This window comes from Scheffersomyces coipomensis (genome assembly GCF_036884675.1).
Source record: "Scheffersomyces coipomensis strain NRRL Y-17651 chromosome Unknown DFJ63scaffold_4, whole genome shotgun sequence".
In the NCBI taxonomy this organism is placed as follows: Eukaryota; Fungi; Ascomycota; class Pichiomycetes; order Serinales; family Debaryomycetaceae; genus Scheffersomyces; species Scheffersomyces coipomensis.
The window spans coordinates 1239438-1252251 of NW_027042895.1; the positions used below are offsets into that span (position 1 = coordinate 1239438).

General features: G+C 33.4%; 8 protein-coding genes and 1 non-coding gene across 9 annotated transcripts; 6 read left to right on the plus strand and 3 right to left on the minus strand. All coding sequences in view use genetic code 12, as the record gives it.

Annotated features, from left to right (window-relative positions):
* On the minus strand, positions 1 to 699 carry DFJ63DRAFT_287842 (uncharacterized protein; the record flags this gene model as incomplete). The annotated part of the gene is made up of 1 exon (XM_064905097.1): positions 1 to 699. The coding sequence occupies one exon, from the start codon at positions 697 to 699 to the stop codon at positions 1 to 3; it is 699 nt and encodes a 232-aa protein (XP_064761880.1).
* Positions 700 to 906: 207 nt separating this feature from the next.
* DFJ63DRAFT_322966 (uncharacterized protein) lies at positions 907 to 2010 on the plus strand (the record flags this gene model as incomplete). Its single annotated transcript, XM_064907477.1, has 1 exon — positions 907 to 2010. One exon carries the CDS (start codon positions 907 to 909, stop codon positions 2008 to 2010), a length of 1104 nt encoding a protein of 367 aa, XP_064761881.1.
* Positions 2011 to 2139: 129 nt separating this feature from the next.
* On the plus strand, positions 2140 to 3270 carry DFJ63DRAFT_313666 (uncharacterized protein; the record flags this gene model as incomplete). Its single annotated transcript, XM_064906210.1, has 1 exon — positions 2140 to 3270. The coding sequence occupies one exon, from the start codon at positions 2140 to 2142 to the stop codon at positions 3268 to 3270; it is 1131 nt and encodes a 376-aa protein (XP_064761882.1).
* Positions 3271 to 3556: 286 nt separating this feature from the next.
* Positions 3557 to 5332, plus strand: PUT2 (1-pyrroline-5-carboxylate dehydrogenase; the record flags this gene model as incomplete). The annotated part of the gene is made up of 1 exon (XM_064905091.1): positions 3557 to 5332. The coding sequence occupies one exon, from the start codon at positions 3557 to 3559 to the stop codon at positions 5330 to 5332; it is 1776 nt and encodes a 591-aa protein (XP_064761883.1).
* Positions 5333 to 5341: 9 nt separating this feature from the next.
* On the minus strand, positions 5342 to 6491 carry DFJ63DRAFT_162173 (uncharacterized protein). Its single transcript, XM_064903661.1, has one exon. The coding sequence runs from the start codon at positions 6364 to 6366 to the stop codon at positions 5431 to 5433; it is 936 nt and encodes a 311-aa protein (XP_064761884.1). The 5' UTR covers positions 6367 to 6491; the 3' UTR covers positions 5342 to 5430.
* Positions 6492 to 6616: 125 nt separating this feature from the next.
* On the plus strand, positions 6617 to 7098 carry DFJ63DRAFT_335855 (uncharacterized protein; the record flags this gene model as incomplete). The annotated part of the gene is made up of 2 exons (XM_064908280.1): positions 6617 to 6641; positions 6704 to 7098. 2 exons carry the CDS (start codon positions 6617 to 6619, stop codon positions 7096 to 7098), a joined length of 420 nt encoding a protein of 139 aa, XP_064761885.1.
* A 414-nt stretch (positions 7099 to 7512) lies between these two features.
* DFJ63DRAFT_t87 lies at positions 7513 to 7583 on the plus strand. The gene has a single exon. It is a non-coding gene; the product is annotated as a tRNA-Gly (tRNA).
* A 68-nt stretch (positions 7584 to 7651) lies between these two features.
* DFJ63DRAFT_319355 (uncharacterized protein) lies at positions 7652 to 8490 on the plus strand. The gene has a single exon (XM_064907051.1). The coding sequence runs from the start codon at positions 7807 to 7809 to the stop codon at positions 8395 to 8397; it is 591 nt and encodes a 196-aa protein (XP_064761886.1). The 5' UTR covers positions 7652 to 7806; the 3' UTR covers positions 8398 to 8490.
* A 261-nt stretch (positions 8491 to 8751) lies between these two features.
* Positions 8752 to 10941, minus strand: SFL2 (Sfl2p; the record flags this gene model as incomplete). The annotated part of the gene is made up of 1 exon (XM_064908281.1): positions 8752 to 10941. The coding sequence occupies one exon, from the start codon at positions 10939 to 10941 to the stop codon at positions 8752 to 8754; it is 2190 nt and encodes a 729-aa protein (XP_064761887.1).
* Positions 10942 to 12814: the final 1873 nt, after the last annotated feature.

Sequence of the window (12814 nt, forward strand, 5' to 3'; positions counted from 1 at the left end):
TTATTCGAAGAAATCGTCTTCCTCTTCTTCTTCTTTTTGTACAGGTGCATCAATTTCTTCTGTAGGTACTTCATTATGACTTCTTTCATCCAATTTGATTGTCTTACCTTGTATAACGTCTTCCAAGGAGAATGGAAGCTTATCTTCTTCTATAAGCTTTTCAGCTTGGTTGATAAGTTCTCTTTTTCTTTGTTCAGTCAATTGAATTCCTTTCTTGGCTTTTGGATTTTTCATATCAACTTCATCATTTTCCTTTGGATTTGGATATAACGATATATACTTTTCAGTTTTAGGAAATAAGACTATGTATGCTAAGTCGACTTCACTATGTCTTAACTTCTTTCTGGCTTTTTTAATTTCTTTTCTAACACCTGCTTTCGAAACTTCTTCAAATTCTTTTCTGGCTTGCTTTGCCTTTCTAACGGCTTTCTTCTTTTCAAAAAAACGAACCATATGATACTTTTTGGAAATTTCCTTTGCCTTTAAGTTTAATTTAGTATTTCCCAATTCAACTTTTAAAGCTTTTAATGATCTTTCATTTTCTACTCTTACATTAGCAGGTAAATTATCTTTTTTCAATAATCTTTCGATGTCCCTTATCTTCTTTTTTATTTTTGAAGAACCAGCACCTAACACTTTAGAGACTTCAATAGAAGCCCCATTTGATCTTCTATTGTTTTTTGGAGCAGTGTTGGCCATTATCCTACCCTTAAATAACCCTTTCAAGATATCTGAAATAGTTAGTTAAGTTAATCTGATGGGCTCTATTTTTTTTTCTTCACAATAATTTTTTTTATTTAATATGCAGTTCTGAAGATGATCTCCCCTGCACAGTAAAATTTGTATTTTAGATTTGAACGACTTGAGTTTGATGAATAGATATATCATTGAAAGTTACTATCAACAATGGGTATAGCAGAGAAGATTCAACAAATTCAGGAGGAGCTTTCGAGAACCCAGAAGAATAAGGCTACCGAATACCATATTGGTTTATTAAAGGGTAAATTAGCAAGATATAGAAGAGAGTTACTTGAACCAGCTGGTGGTGGATCTTCAGGTGCTGGACAAGGGTTTGAAGTTGCAAAGGCTGGTGATGCTAGAGTATCATTGATTGGGTTTCCATCGGTGGGTAAGTCTTCGTTCTTATCAAAAGTGACCAATACTAAATCTGAAGCTGCTAATTATGAGTTCACAACATTAACATCAGTTGGAGGTATTCTTGAATATAATGGAGCAGAAGTACAAATTGTCGATTTGCCAGGTATTATAAAGGCTGCTGCTCAAGGTAAAGGTAGAGGTAGACAAGTTATAGCGGTTTCGAGAACCTCCGATTTGATATTGATGGTTCTTGATGCTACAAAGAGTGGAAATCAAAGAGAAATTTTAGAAAATGAATTAGAATCTATGGGTATAAGGTTAAATAAAGAGAAACCAAATATTTCACTCAAGATTAAAAAGACTGGTGGGGTTAAAATGAATGCAACCAGTCCTCCAAAGCATTTAAATGAGAAGATTGTGGCAGCATTATTAAAGGATTATAAGATCCATAATGCTGATGTGTTAATAAGAGATGAAGAATGCACTATTGATGATTTTGTCGATGTTATTAACGATCAATATATCTCCTATATTAAATGTTTATATGTCTACAATAAGATTGATGCTGTTTCTTTGGAAGAGTGTGATAGATTAGCCAGAGAACCAAACACAGTTGTTATGTCATGTGAATTGGATTTAGGAATTGAAGACTTAAAAGATGAAATATGGAGAAAGTTGGATCTTTTACGATTATATACCAAGAGAAGAGGTATTCAACCTAACTTGGATGATCCAATGGTGGTTAGAAGCAATTCATCCATTAAAGAAGTTTGTGATGCCATTCACAGAGATATGAAGAATCAATTCAAATATGCATTAGTATGGGGATCCAGTGCCAAACACTCTCCTCAAAAATGTGGTTTAAGTCATCCTATTCATGACGAAGATGTTGTAGAAATAGTTACTAAATAGTAGTAGTAGTTGGTAGTGTAAATATTTTAAATTAATTGTTTTACAATTTTTTTCTGTACCGCGTATTTATTTATTTACTATTCTTTTGGGTTTACATGAATTAAGTCAATATTCGAATTGATTTAACCAATGCAGAAATATTCAGATCTACCTGATATAGAGCAGGACTCACAGGAGCTTTTTGAAACGTCTGATAATGATAGTGTGATAGACTTGTCGTTATCTAAAGATGATGTCATCAATGTCAAAGATGATGATATAGTAGAGGAAAGCTTGAACGCTAACTTTGCTAAAGAAAAGTTTCCACAAACAACGATATCCGAACATGGAAAGATAGACTTTCTGGGGTCAATCAGCAATAAAGCATTCGGACAAACTGGATATGTATTAATAAGTGGCGAAGAAGAATCTAGAAATGAAAAAATTGCTAGAATTGCAAGAGAACTTGAAGAATTGAAAAGTGATCCGGCATCATCTTCGACAGAAAGTCAACAATTGGATCGCTTGACTGAGTTACTTGAATCAAATACTAATGCTACTGTTGGAGACTACAATGATGAGAAATTCCAAAGTGTGTTTAATGCCATTTCGGAAAAAGTGAAAGTGGATGAATCTATAAGTAATACAATTTCTGAGTCGACATCATTGGTTGATACCTCCGAAATTCTTGAACTAGAAGCAAGACTTGCAAAAGTTGAAAGTTTTGTAGGGTATGATTCGATTATAGAAATACAACATTTGGAACAAACCTCAGAAAGAAGACAATCTTTAAGTGCAAAGATAAATGATTTACGACTCAAAATAGGAATAGTAAATAATCCACAATATAACATAAGCAATATCAAAGACGAGTTATCAACTCTTCGACTAGATATAGCTAAATATGACAATGAAAGGAAGTTACACGAAGTGAAAGTAAACACAATTTTAGAGACTCCTGCAGCGAGAGTAGATGAAAAGCAAATTAATGAATTATATCAGAAGCTACCTGAATTTGATAAAATCAATAAGATAGTACCGATGGTGGTAAATAGATTGAAATCATTAAATGCAGTTCATAGTGATATTGGAAATACCGTTCATGTTGTGAGTCATTTAGACGAAATCTTAAATGATATTAAATCAGATCTTAAAACATGGAATGAACTGATTAATACAGTAAATGCCAATTTAGATGCCTATGCATCGAATTTTATCAAAAATGAACAAGAAATTGTGTCACAACTAAATAGATTAGATACCAAGGTTAACGATCTCTAAACTAACTATCTATATAGATTGCAAAAACAGTGGAGATTCCGCATCGCTTAAGTTAACTCTAAATATATGACTTTTTTTTTATTGTTCGCTAAATTATTCATCTCGCCATTTCATGCCTTATAGAGCTGAAAAGTTTGTAGACTGAAAAAAAAGGTGATATTTACTGACAATGGAGTACAACCCCATGAATTTTTAAGATGATGAACACAATTATATATATAAACAACTTTATTGGTTTTATTTTGATTTTTCAAAGTAGGAATTGTATATTCAATCGTCAAACATCATGTTAAGAGCTACTACTAAGAATACTGTTCGTCTTGCTTCGAGATCATTGAGAATTGCTGCTGCTTCATCATCATTTACAGTTGCTAGAAAGCCAATCTTAACCCAACAGGTAAGATTAGCATCTCAATTTGCTCATTCTAAAGTTCCACCAAATTTAACCAACGAAGCTGTGAAGGACTTTTCTTTCAAAGATCAAAAGGAATGGGATTTATTACGTGCTTCAATTACCAAATTTACCGACGAAGCTACTGAAATTCCTTTAGTTATTGGTGGTAAGAAAATATTCAGAACTGATACCAAAACTCAAGTCAATCCAGCTAAGCATTCTCAAGTTTTAGCTAATATCTCACAAGCTACTCAAGAAGATGTTTTATCAGCAATTGAAGCTGCCAAATCAGCTAAAGCAAAATGGGCTTCTATGCCATGGACTGATAGAGCTGCTATTTTCTTAAAGGCAGCTGATTTGATTTCCACTAAATATAGATATGATTTACTCGCTGCCACTATGTTAGGCCAAGGTAAGAACGTGTATCAAGCTGAAATTGATTCTATTGCTGAATTAATTGATTTTTTCAAGTACAATGCCAAATACGCCGAAGAATTATACCAACAACAGCCAGTTGCTACCAGTCCAGGTGTTTGGAACCGTGCTGAATACAGACCATTAGAAGGTTTCGTTTATGCCGTTACTCCATTCAACTTCACCGCAATTGCCGCCAATTTATTTGGTGCTCCAGCTTTAATGGGTAATACTGTTGTTTGGAAACCTTCTGCCACTGCTGCTTTATCTAATTATGTTTTGCTCTCTATTTTAGAAGAAGCTGGATTACCTGCCGGTGTCGTCAACTTCATACCTGGTGATCCAGTTGAAGTTACTGATATTGTTTTAGCTGATAAAGAATTTGCAGCATTACACTTCACAGGATCAACTCAAGTTTTCAAGAATTTATATGCTAAGATCTCTAATAATGTTGCTGCTGATGTGTACAGAGACTATCCAAGAATCGTTGGTGAAACTGGTGGTAAGAACTTCCACTTAATACATTCAAGTGCTTCTTTAGACCATGCTGTTTTATCTTCAGTTAGAGGTGCTTTCGAATACCAAGGACAAAAATGTTCTGCTTTGTCAAGATTATATGTTCCTGAATCAATCTGGCCAGAATTCAAACAAAAATTCGTAGAAACAACTACTCAAATTCAAATCGGCAATACATCTGCTCCAGAAAGCTTAAATGCTTTTATGGGACCAGTCATCCATGAACAATCATATAACAAATTATCAGCTGCTTTAGAACAAGCTAAATCAGATCCTGAATTAGAAGTAATTGTTGGTGGATCTCACGATAACTCAAGCGGTTTCTTCATTCAACCAACTTTAATTCAAACCACTAATCCAAACCATGAATTTTTATCTAAAGAATTCTTCGGTCCAATTTTAACTGTTTACGTTTATCCAGATTCAGAATATAGTGAAATCATTAAGAGCATTGACTCTGTTACCCAATATGGTTTAACTGGTTCAATCTTTGCTAGAGATCGTGAAGCTGTTAGACTTGCAGAAGAAAACTTAAGATATGCTGCTGGTAATTTCTATATCAATGATAAATCAACTGGTGCTGTTGTTGGTCAACAATGGTTCGGAGGTGCTAGAGCTTCCGGTACCAATGATAAAGCTGGTAGTGGTAATATTTTAAACAGATTCGTTTCTGTTAGAAATATCAAGGAAAACTTTTACGAACTTACCGACTTTAAATACCCATCCAATTATCATTAAGTGATATGTTTTAATTCTACAAACTAGTTATAGTGTTCTTTTTATAGCTCGAATTCAATTATGTAAATATAAAAGAAAATATTCTATTTAAATGTTTATTAATGATGTTTCCTATCATGTCCGTAACCATTACCATGACCATGACCATGCCCATGCCCAGGACCAGGACCAGGACCGTAACCATGATGGCCGCCTGGGCCTCCAGGGCCACCGGGGCCAAGCTTTTGGCCTGGTACATAATAGCCTCCTTGAGGTGGACCATGAATAACTCTTCCTAAACCGTGACAAACGTTACACAACTCATCATCAAGAAGAAAAGTATGAATTAAACCTGATCCTCTACATCTTCCACACAATACACCACCCAATCTTGGATCACCTGGAGGAACTCGAAGCGGTGGGGGAGCAGGAGCAGGAGGGCCCCAACCCCATGGACCCACTTGAGGAGCAGGACGAAGATAAGCTGATTGACCCATACCAAAGAACGAATCCATAGGACTCTGTACCGAGTATCCCGATCTTACATTATTTCTGGGACTGAATAATTCCCAACAATCTTGACATGACATACCATTTTTATGCTTATAACCTGTATTAGAGCATTTCTCACAAAGGTAGTTCTTTGGATATCGGAAAGTAAGCTGGGGATTTGGATTATAGGCATTATTTTTTAAGTAATATGTTTTCCAGCAATCACGACAAATTTTCCCATTACTTATTTTATATCCACTATTCTTACATTTAGGACAAAGGAATCCTCTTGGAAATTTAAAAGGTAGGTTAGGATTTGCAGTGTACAAATCTTGAGTGGCTGAATTGCTTGAACTTGGTCTTGGTGGAGGTGTTGGAACATAATTAGAATAACTGCTGCTTGACAGCAGTCCTCCGTCTGTTCTTTGTATATGAGTTGGGATTGGTGGTCTTGAAGATGCTAATGGTGGCTGTGGAGAATTCTGGGGTTGTGAGTAGTTCGTGGAAATAGCCTCCTCATATGTGGGAGGAGGCAACTTCGGTACATCTTCGTCGTTATTCATAAGCAACTCTAAGCTCTGTTATATATATATCTTTCTTGACCTTCAAAGAGTGCTTTGATATAGATCAAGCAAGTTAAGCAGATTGTTATAAACTCTAAAAACCTGATGATCTTAGATACTTTTGCGCTTAACATCATAAACAGGGGAAAAAAATACTCAGTTAGAAAAAAACTGAAGGTCTAATCAGAAAAATAAACATAATAAACATAATAAACTTATCTTCATTTCCACCAACCAAATATACCACAATATGATTTGGCTATCTGAAAGACAAAGTATGTATACAATTCTGAGTCAATGTGAGATAAATTGATGATACTAACTGTTTAATGTGTAGAATTTGGAGTTGGATTCACTGCAGGTGGAATATTCTTTTTCCTTTTTGGAATCTTGACATTTTTTGATTCAGGTTTCTTAGCATTAGGTAATATCTTATTCTTAATTGGATTGGTACTTATAATTGGTCCTCAAAGGACGGTTACATTTTTCACTAGACCAACCAAGCTTAGAGGTACTTTATGTTTTGCAGTTGGTATCCTTTTAATTTTAATGAAACATGCATTTATTGGATTTATCTTAGAAAGTTTCGGTATATTAGGATTATTCGGAGATTTCTTTGGTACCATTGTCCAATTCTTAAGATCGATTCCTTACATTGGAGATTTATTAAATCATCCATATATAGCCCCAACCATTGATAGATTAGCAGGTGTTAACACTTTACCAGTTTGAATGCTAAACTAAGTTTCATTATAGAGATATTTGTGGTGTCAATCAGCAAACATCCACATTGTATATTAATCAATCAGTATCAACTAGATCATAGTTAAGGTCTCAAATCAGTTATACTGTCATACTAATTTAAATATAAAGTTCTTTTTGCAAAAATCAATTATTTATAACTCTGTAGTGTATCTTCCCTCTACTTTCCACAGTAATGCTTTTGAGTACGCATTAACGTAATAAAACACTATAGTATCAAAGAACAACTCTGTTTCTTTCATTACACCTGATATGTTACGTGTCAGACTAAGAACTTGGTTGTTGATACAGTAAAATCCGATCACGTGACACTTTTTTGGAGAATTTTGGCGTGTAAAATTGTCACCAAGTCAAGAAATTGCAAATTTCACCGAACACAAATCAGCGCAAATGGTTTAGTGGTAAAATCCAACGTTGCCATCGTTGGGCCCCCGGTTCGATTCCGGGTTTGCGCAGTTTGTCCTTTCTTTTTTGCCAATAATTATGAGTTACATGATCTACTAAAATTAGTTGAAATCTTTGTGGATTATGCAACTATAAAATTAGTGGCATTAAAATTTTTTATTTTTTTTTTTTGTTATAGCGAGGAAATTTAGTGCGGAACAAAAAAAATTGTGATGAGATATCAGAGACGAGAATGGTATATGACTAAAGTGATATAGAATATCGAGTCTAGCAATGAGTAGGAGGAAAGAAATAAAGGAGAAGGAAGAACTTCAAGCTAGGTTTCAATATGCAGTGTCTCAGAGCAACTCATTGGTTCTAGATTGGTTAAAGCCAGTAGAGGCTTCTCATAATACTCAATCAGCAAGTACTGATTCAATTCATGATAGTTTTTATAATTTACCAATTATACCGAATGGAGGAAGTTTATCTTCATTGAAAGACGACGATAATACTTTGAGTATTGGAGAATTCATGAAATCCAATGACAAGGAGTTCAAGAACCTTAAAAAGGATTCTGATGCCAATAGAGTAACTTCAAAGCCTATGCTTGCCTTAATGAATAAAACAAGAGATTCAACTAGAGAGAAGATAAAACAGAAACATAATAATAATAATAATAATAATAACAATTTCAGAGACAGAAGGCAACCAAACTACACCAACAATCGATCAAATGTAGCTTCGGGCAAAAAAGTAGAAGAGGATTCTGATCTGGATGACGATAAGATACTTCAATCACGTTCAGTGAAAAAAGGTTCAAATATGCTTCTTGAATCCAAATTAAACGGTAAAAACAAGAAGAAGGGAGGTAGACCTTTCTAATATTAATGATTAAACGAATTTAATTTAATGACACGGAAAATTTTATATTAAGTAAATAGAGTAGTATTAACTTAAAAGAAATAGAAAAGAATACATACATACATCATAAAGGAAAAAAAAATGATTTTTTGTAATAATACAGAGTTTTTAAAAAAGGAGGGTCTTTCTTTTGAGAAATTGGGTTATTTTTAATAATATGACAACTTATAAAGTACAGTTCTTGACTTTAAAACTAACTTTAAAATTATAAAAGTAAAACACGTTAAATTGGAAAAAGTAAAATGTAACCGTTTTTGATAAAAATTTATTGAAATAAAAAGCGTGTATCGTATCGTATCAAATTCATGTACCTCTCTAGACTAATTTTCTTCTCTTAATATCAGCATCAGCCAGACTTGGAACCACTGTGCTATCACTTTCATTCTCTTCAATGTTAACCAAAGGACTAACATCAGCAGTTTTACCATTGGAGTCATCTAATAAAGATTCAACTGAAACTTTTTTGTTAACATCAGTCTTCAAACTATCTTTTAATTTATCAAATGATTCATGAGAAGTCTTAGATAATGGAGAGCTTGTTAACGATCTATGCATAACTGGAATTGAAGTCTGGCGTTGAAGTGTTGTACTTTTAATACCAGAATTCAACGGTGGAGTTAAACTTCTATAAGGAGGTAATTTAACATCAGATGGATCAATTATAGATGAAGGTTTCGAAGTAATAGATTGATTTAAATCTGAAGTCCTTGCACTGACTTGATCATGAGGACTAACTGAAATAGAAATCTTTCCATTTTGGTCAGGTACTTGATGAGAAATTGATCCAAATGAAGAAGCTCTTTGAAATGAAGATATGGAAGAAAGTGATGATTGATTGGAGAAGATAGAATTATGAGATGATTGGGAACCAATAGAATCATGTGGACGAATCAAACTACCTCTATTATTGTTTGATGATGTGGAAGCTGTACTATTATTATGATTGTTATTATTGTTGTTGTTATTAGCGGTCGTAGCAGAATTAGAATTTGAGTTTGTTTGTTGAGGATTTCCATAATAAAGTTCAATTAAAGACGGTCTCAAACGGTCTTGAAGTGATCCATTTCCATGTAATAATGAAGGTCTTTTAGCATCCATACCAGATGGTGAATTGGGTAAAGAAGATGAAGTTGGATGTTGAATTATTGGTACTGGAGAAGCTTCAAAATTAGTAGGAATACTTCTTGGAACAGCTGCAGATGAAGTTGGTATTGGAACTGGTACAGGTGATTCTTCACGAGGAGGTTCTGGAGATTTTGGATATTGCACAGTACTTGATGATGATCTATGAATTGATGATGGTGGAGGTAACTTTATAGACAGTCTTGATTCTAATGACTCCGTAGTAGAACTGAACGATTCCTTGGAGTATGTAGATGTAGACGAGTTGTGTCGACTGAGGGATTGATATGGCTGATACATATGAGTAAGATGTTGTCGTGGCTGTTGTGGTTGTTGAAGATATTGACTTTCTTGAGGAGGAGCTGGAGCTAATGGATCAAATAATAATGACGGATTTCTTGGTCTACCAGGAGCGTTTTGATTACTGTTATTATTTTCCCAAATTTTTCTAAATTGTAAATTAGGAGAATAATGTTGAACTTTTATGGTAGTTGGAGTTTGAGTACTATTTACTGGATCAGAATTATTTCTTTTAGTTGATGGTGATAATGGGATTGGAGGAGTCTGTCTCATCTGGGGTGGTGGTGGTGGTAACTGTTGTTGTTGTTGCTGTTGTTGAGGATATTGATGCTGTAAAAGAGGTTGAGGTTGTTGTATGTAAGAATTTTGAGGAGCATATTGTGGGTAACCGTAAACTTGTTGTGGTGGGTACAGGTAACCATAGGGCACACTTACTACTGAAGGATCACCATGTTTTGGTAGTGGTAAAGTATGAGGGATTTGAACGGCTTGAACTGTAGTATGCATATGTGGATGAGGAGGTGGGATTGGAGCTCCATTTGCACCATAATATTGGATATATGATTGTGGTTGTTGAGGAGGTGGAGGACCTGAGTAATATTGACCATGAATATCATAGGTCGAAGGAGAAGGAGAAGAAGTATGCATACCATATTCATGATGATGAGAATGAGAATGACCTTGTTGATTACCATTATAACTATTTCTTGAACTATTTGAACTTGATCTTCTTTTAATATAAATTAAGGAACTTTCATCACCTTTTCTGAATTTCCCACTCAGATGTTTAAATTCCCAAATGGAAGGAGTATCTTTATCCATATTACTAGTTGAAGTTGGTTCACTTACTTTATGAAATCCATACATATGTAGTTGTCTTACAAAACTTGCCACATTACCATGTTTGAAGTAACCAGTTAAAGCGTCAGCAAATTCTTTACCAGGAAATAAAGCAAAAGTATTACTTTCACCTGAATCAGACCACCATATCAAATGACTTATTTTGGGGTCACTTAACATAGTATATAGTTTATGCACAAAGGCATTTTTCTTTATGGGAGGATCTTGAGCCTTTTTACTCATTTTTGATGATATAACTGTCGGTGACACAAATTTAAGGATGTCAAGGCGTTCAACTTGGAAATTAAAGGATGGATTAGATGGATAAACTTTTTGATAATTAAATAATAAATCAAAAACTGATTTAAATTTCTAGTTTCACCGGACTTGAGGGTAGATTTATATAGAAATTAATGCTTGTTAACCAAAGCGAATCACTAAGATAAGGAAGGAGCGAATGTGAACTTGATATCACTTAACAGATCGATATTACTGATCTGTTAATAAAATATTTATAAAAACTTAACCTCGGGAACTGAAATGGATTAGAAATAATAGAAAAGAAATGTCTCAGGCTATAATTTTATCTGTCTATACCTGTTTTTTTTTCTTTTTCTTCTTCTTTTTTTTCGTTTTTAAAAATTAACTATGGTGGGGGTTGAGGGTGGGGAGTAAGAATGACTTTTTTTATTTTAATTCTTTTTTTTTTTTTCTGTTTAAAAAATTAAAAATTAAAAATAAATTGAAAATTGTCTGTCTGGATTCTAAAACTGTTTAAGACTACTTTAAATGGAATATTCTCTGCTAATGTCAACTATCTTATCGGAGACTAATTAGACTGAATTGATACTAATTTCCATGCAAACCCCTAGCGGATAGTCGGGATATATGGCTCTACTATCAGCAGTTGTAATTTAATAAGTGATTAATGAATAATATCAGGTCCAATAATTCACTCTAGAGTCATTCAAATTGAACGTTATTTTTATTCTGCAAAATTTCTTTTTTTATTTTTTGTTGCTGTTGTTGTTGTTGTTGTTATATGGGAAGTGGTCCGGCTCTTGATATGGGAATAGTCCGTATGGTATTCGAGTATGATTGATTTATCAATGATGGTTGGACTTGAACTCCTTTAACAAAACACCCACTTGTAAGTTAGTTTCCCTCTAAGTTTCAAAAAAATTTGGTAAGAAAATTCGGCTTCTATATTATTATATGCTGAGAGCGACTTAGTTCTGTTATATATATATATGCTTTCCTACATATTTTTAGCTTGATTATTTTTGACTTAACTTTTTTTTTTTATTTAATTAATTTAATTTTAATTTTTATTTTTATTTTTGCTCTATGTTTTTTATTTTTTTGCCATTTGAAAATAATATTTTTTAATTCTTTTTTGTTTATTTAGGTATATGCTAATTATTTTTTAACATCTTTTTTTTTTTGATTCTATGTATTTGTGTCAGTTTTGTTAATGTTTCATTTTCGTTTCAACCCAAAAACTACAATTGAATCCGTAATTAAGAAAGGGAACAAAAAAAATAAAAATATTTTTTGGTTGGTTGTGCAGAGTGCGACGAATTAGAATTAAAAAATAACCGCTGAAGCTTTTTATATTTTTGTCTTGCATGACGTGTGCAGACAATTTAAAATAAAATATATATTCTAATCTCTGGTAATTTTTTTTTTTATTTCATTAGAATCGTCTTGTTTAGGAAATTACCTAAAAAAGCTTACAAAAACTAAAAAACGCAAGTAACAAAGAAGATCGTTTGATTAGTGTAAATTTAAAAAAGATCTAACATTTTATTTTCTCCGTTTTTGCATTTATAAAGCCAGAAAATAAGTTAAATTGCAATGCAGTGCCATTACCCCTAAAATATTTATTCGTAAGCATTCCTTTCATTACAATCACCACCAGTCACCAGAAGCCTCTCACACTCTTACTCACTTATACGCGTCTCATCACCACAAACCCATTAATGAGTTACAATTACTCAATTATATTCATGGGTTGTGAGTTTTAGCAATGGTGAATTATCAAAGCATTCACAACTTGATTGGCTTGGATTAGATAAGGCAACAAGGTTAGATACTAGTTGGTTTGGTTCAAATT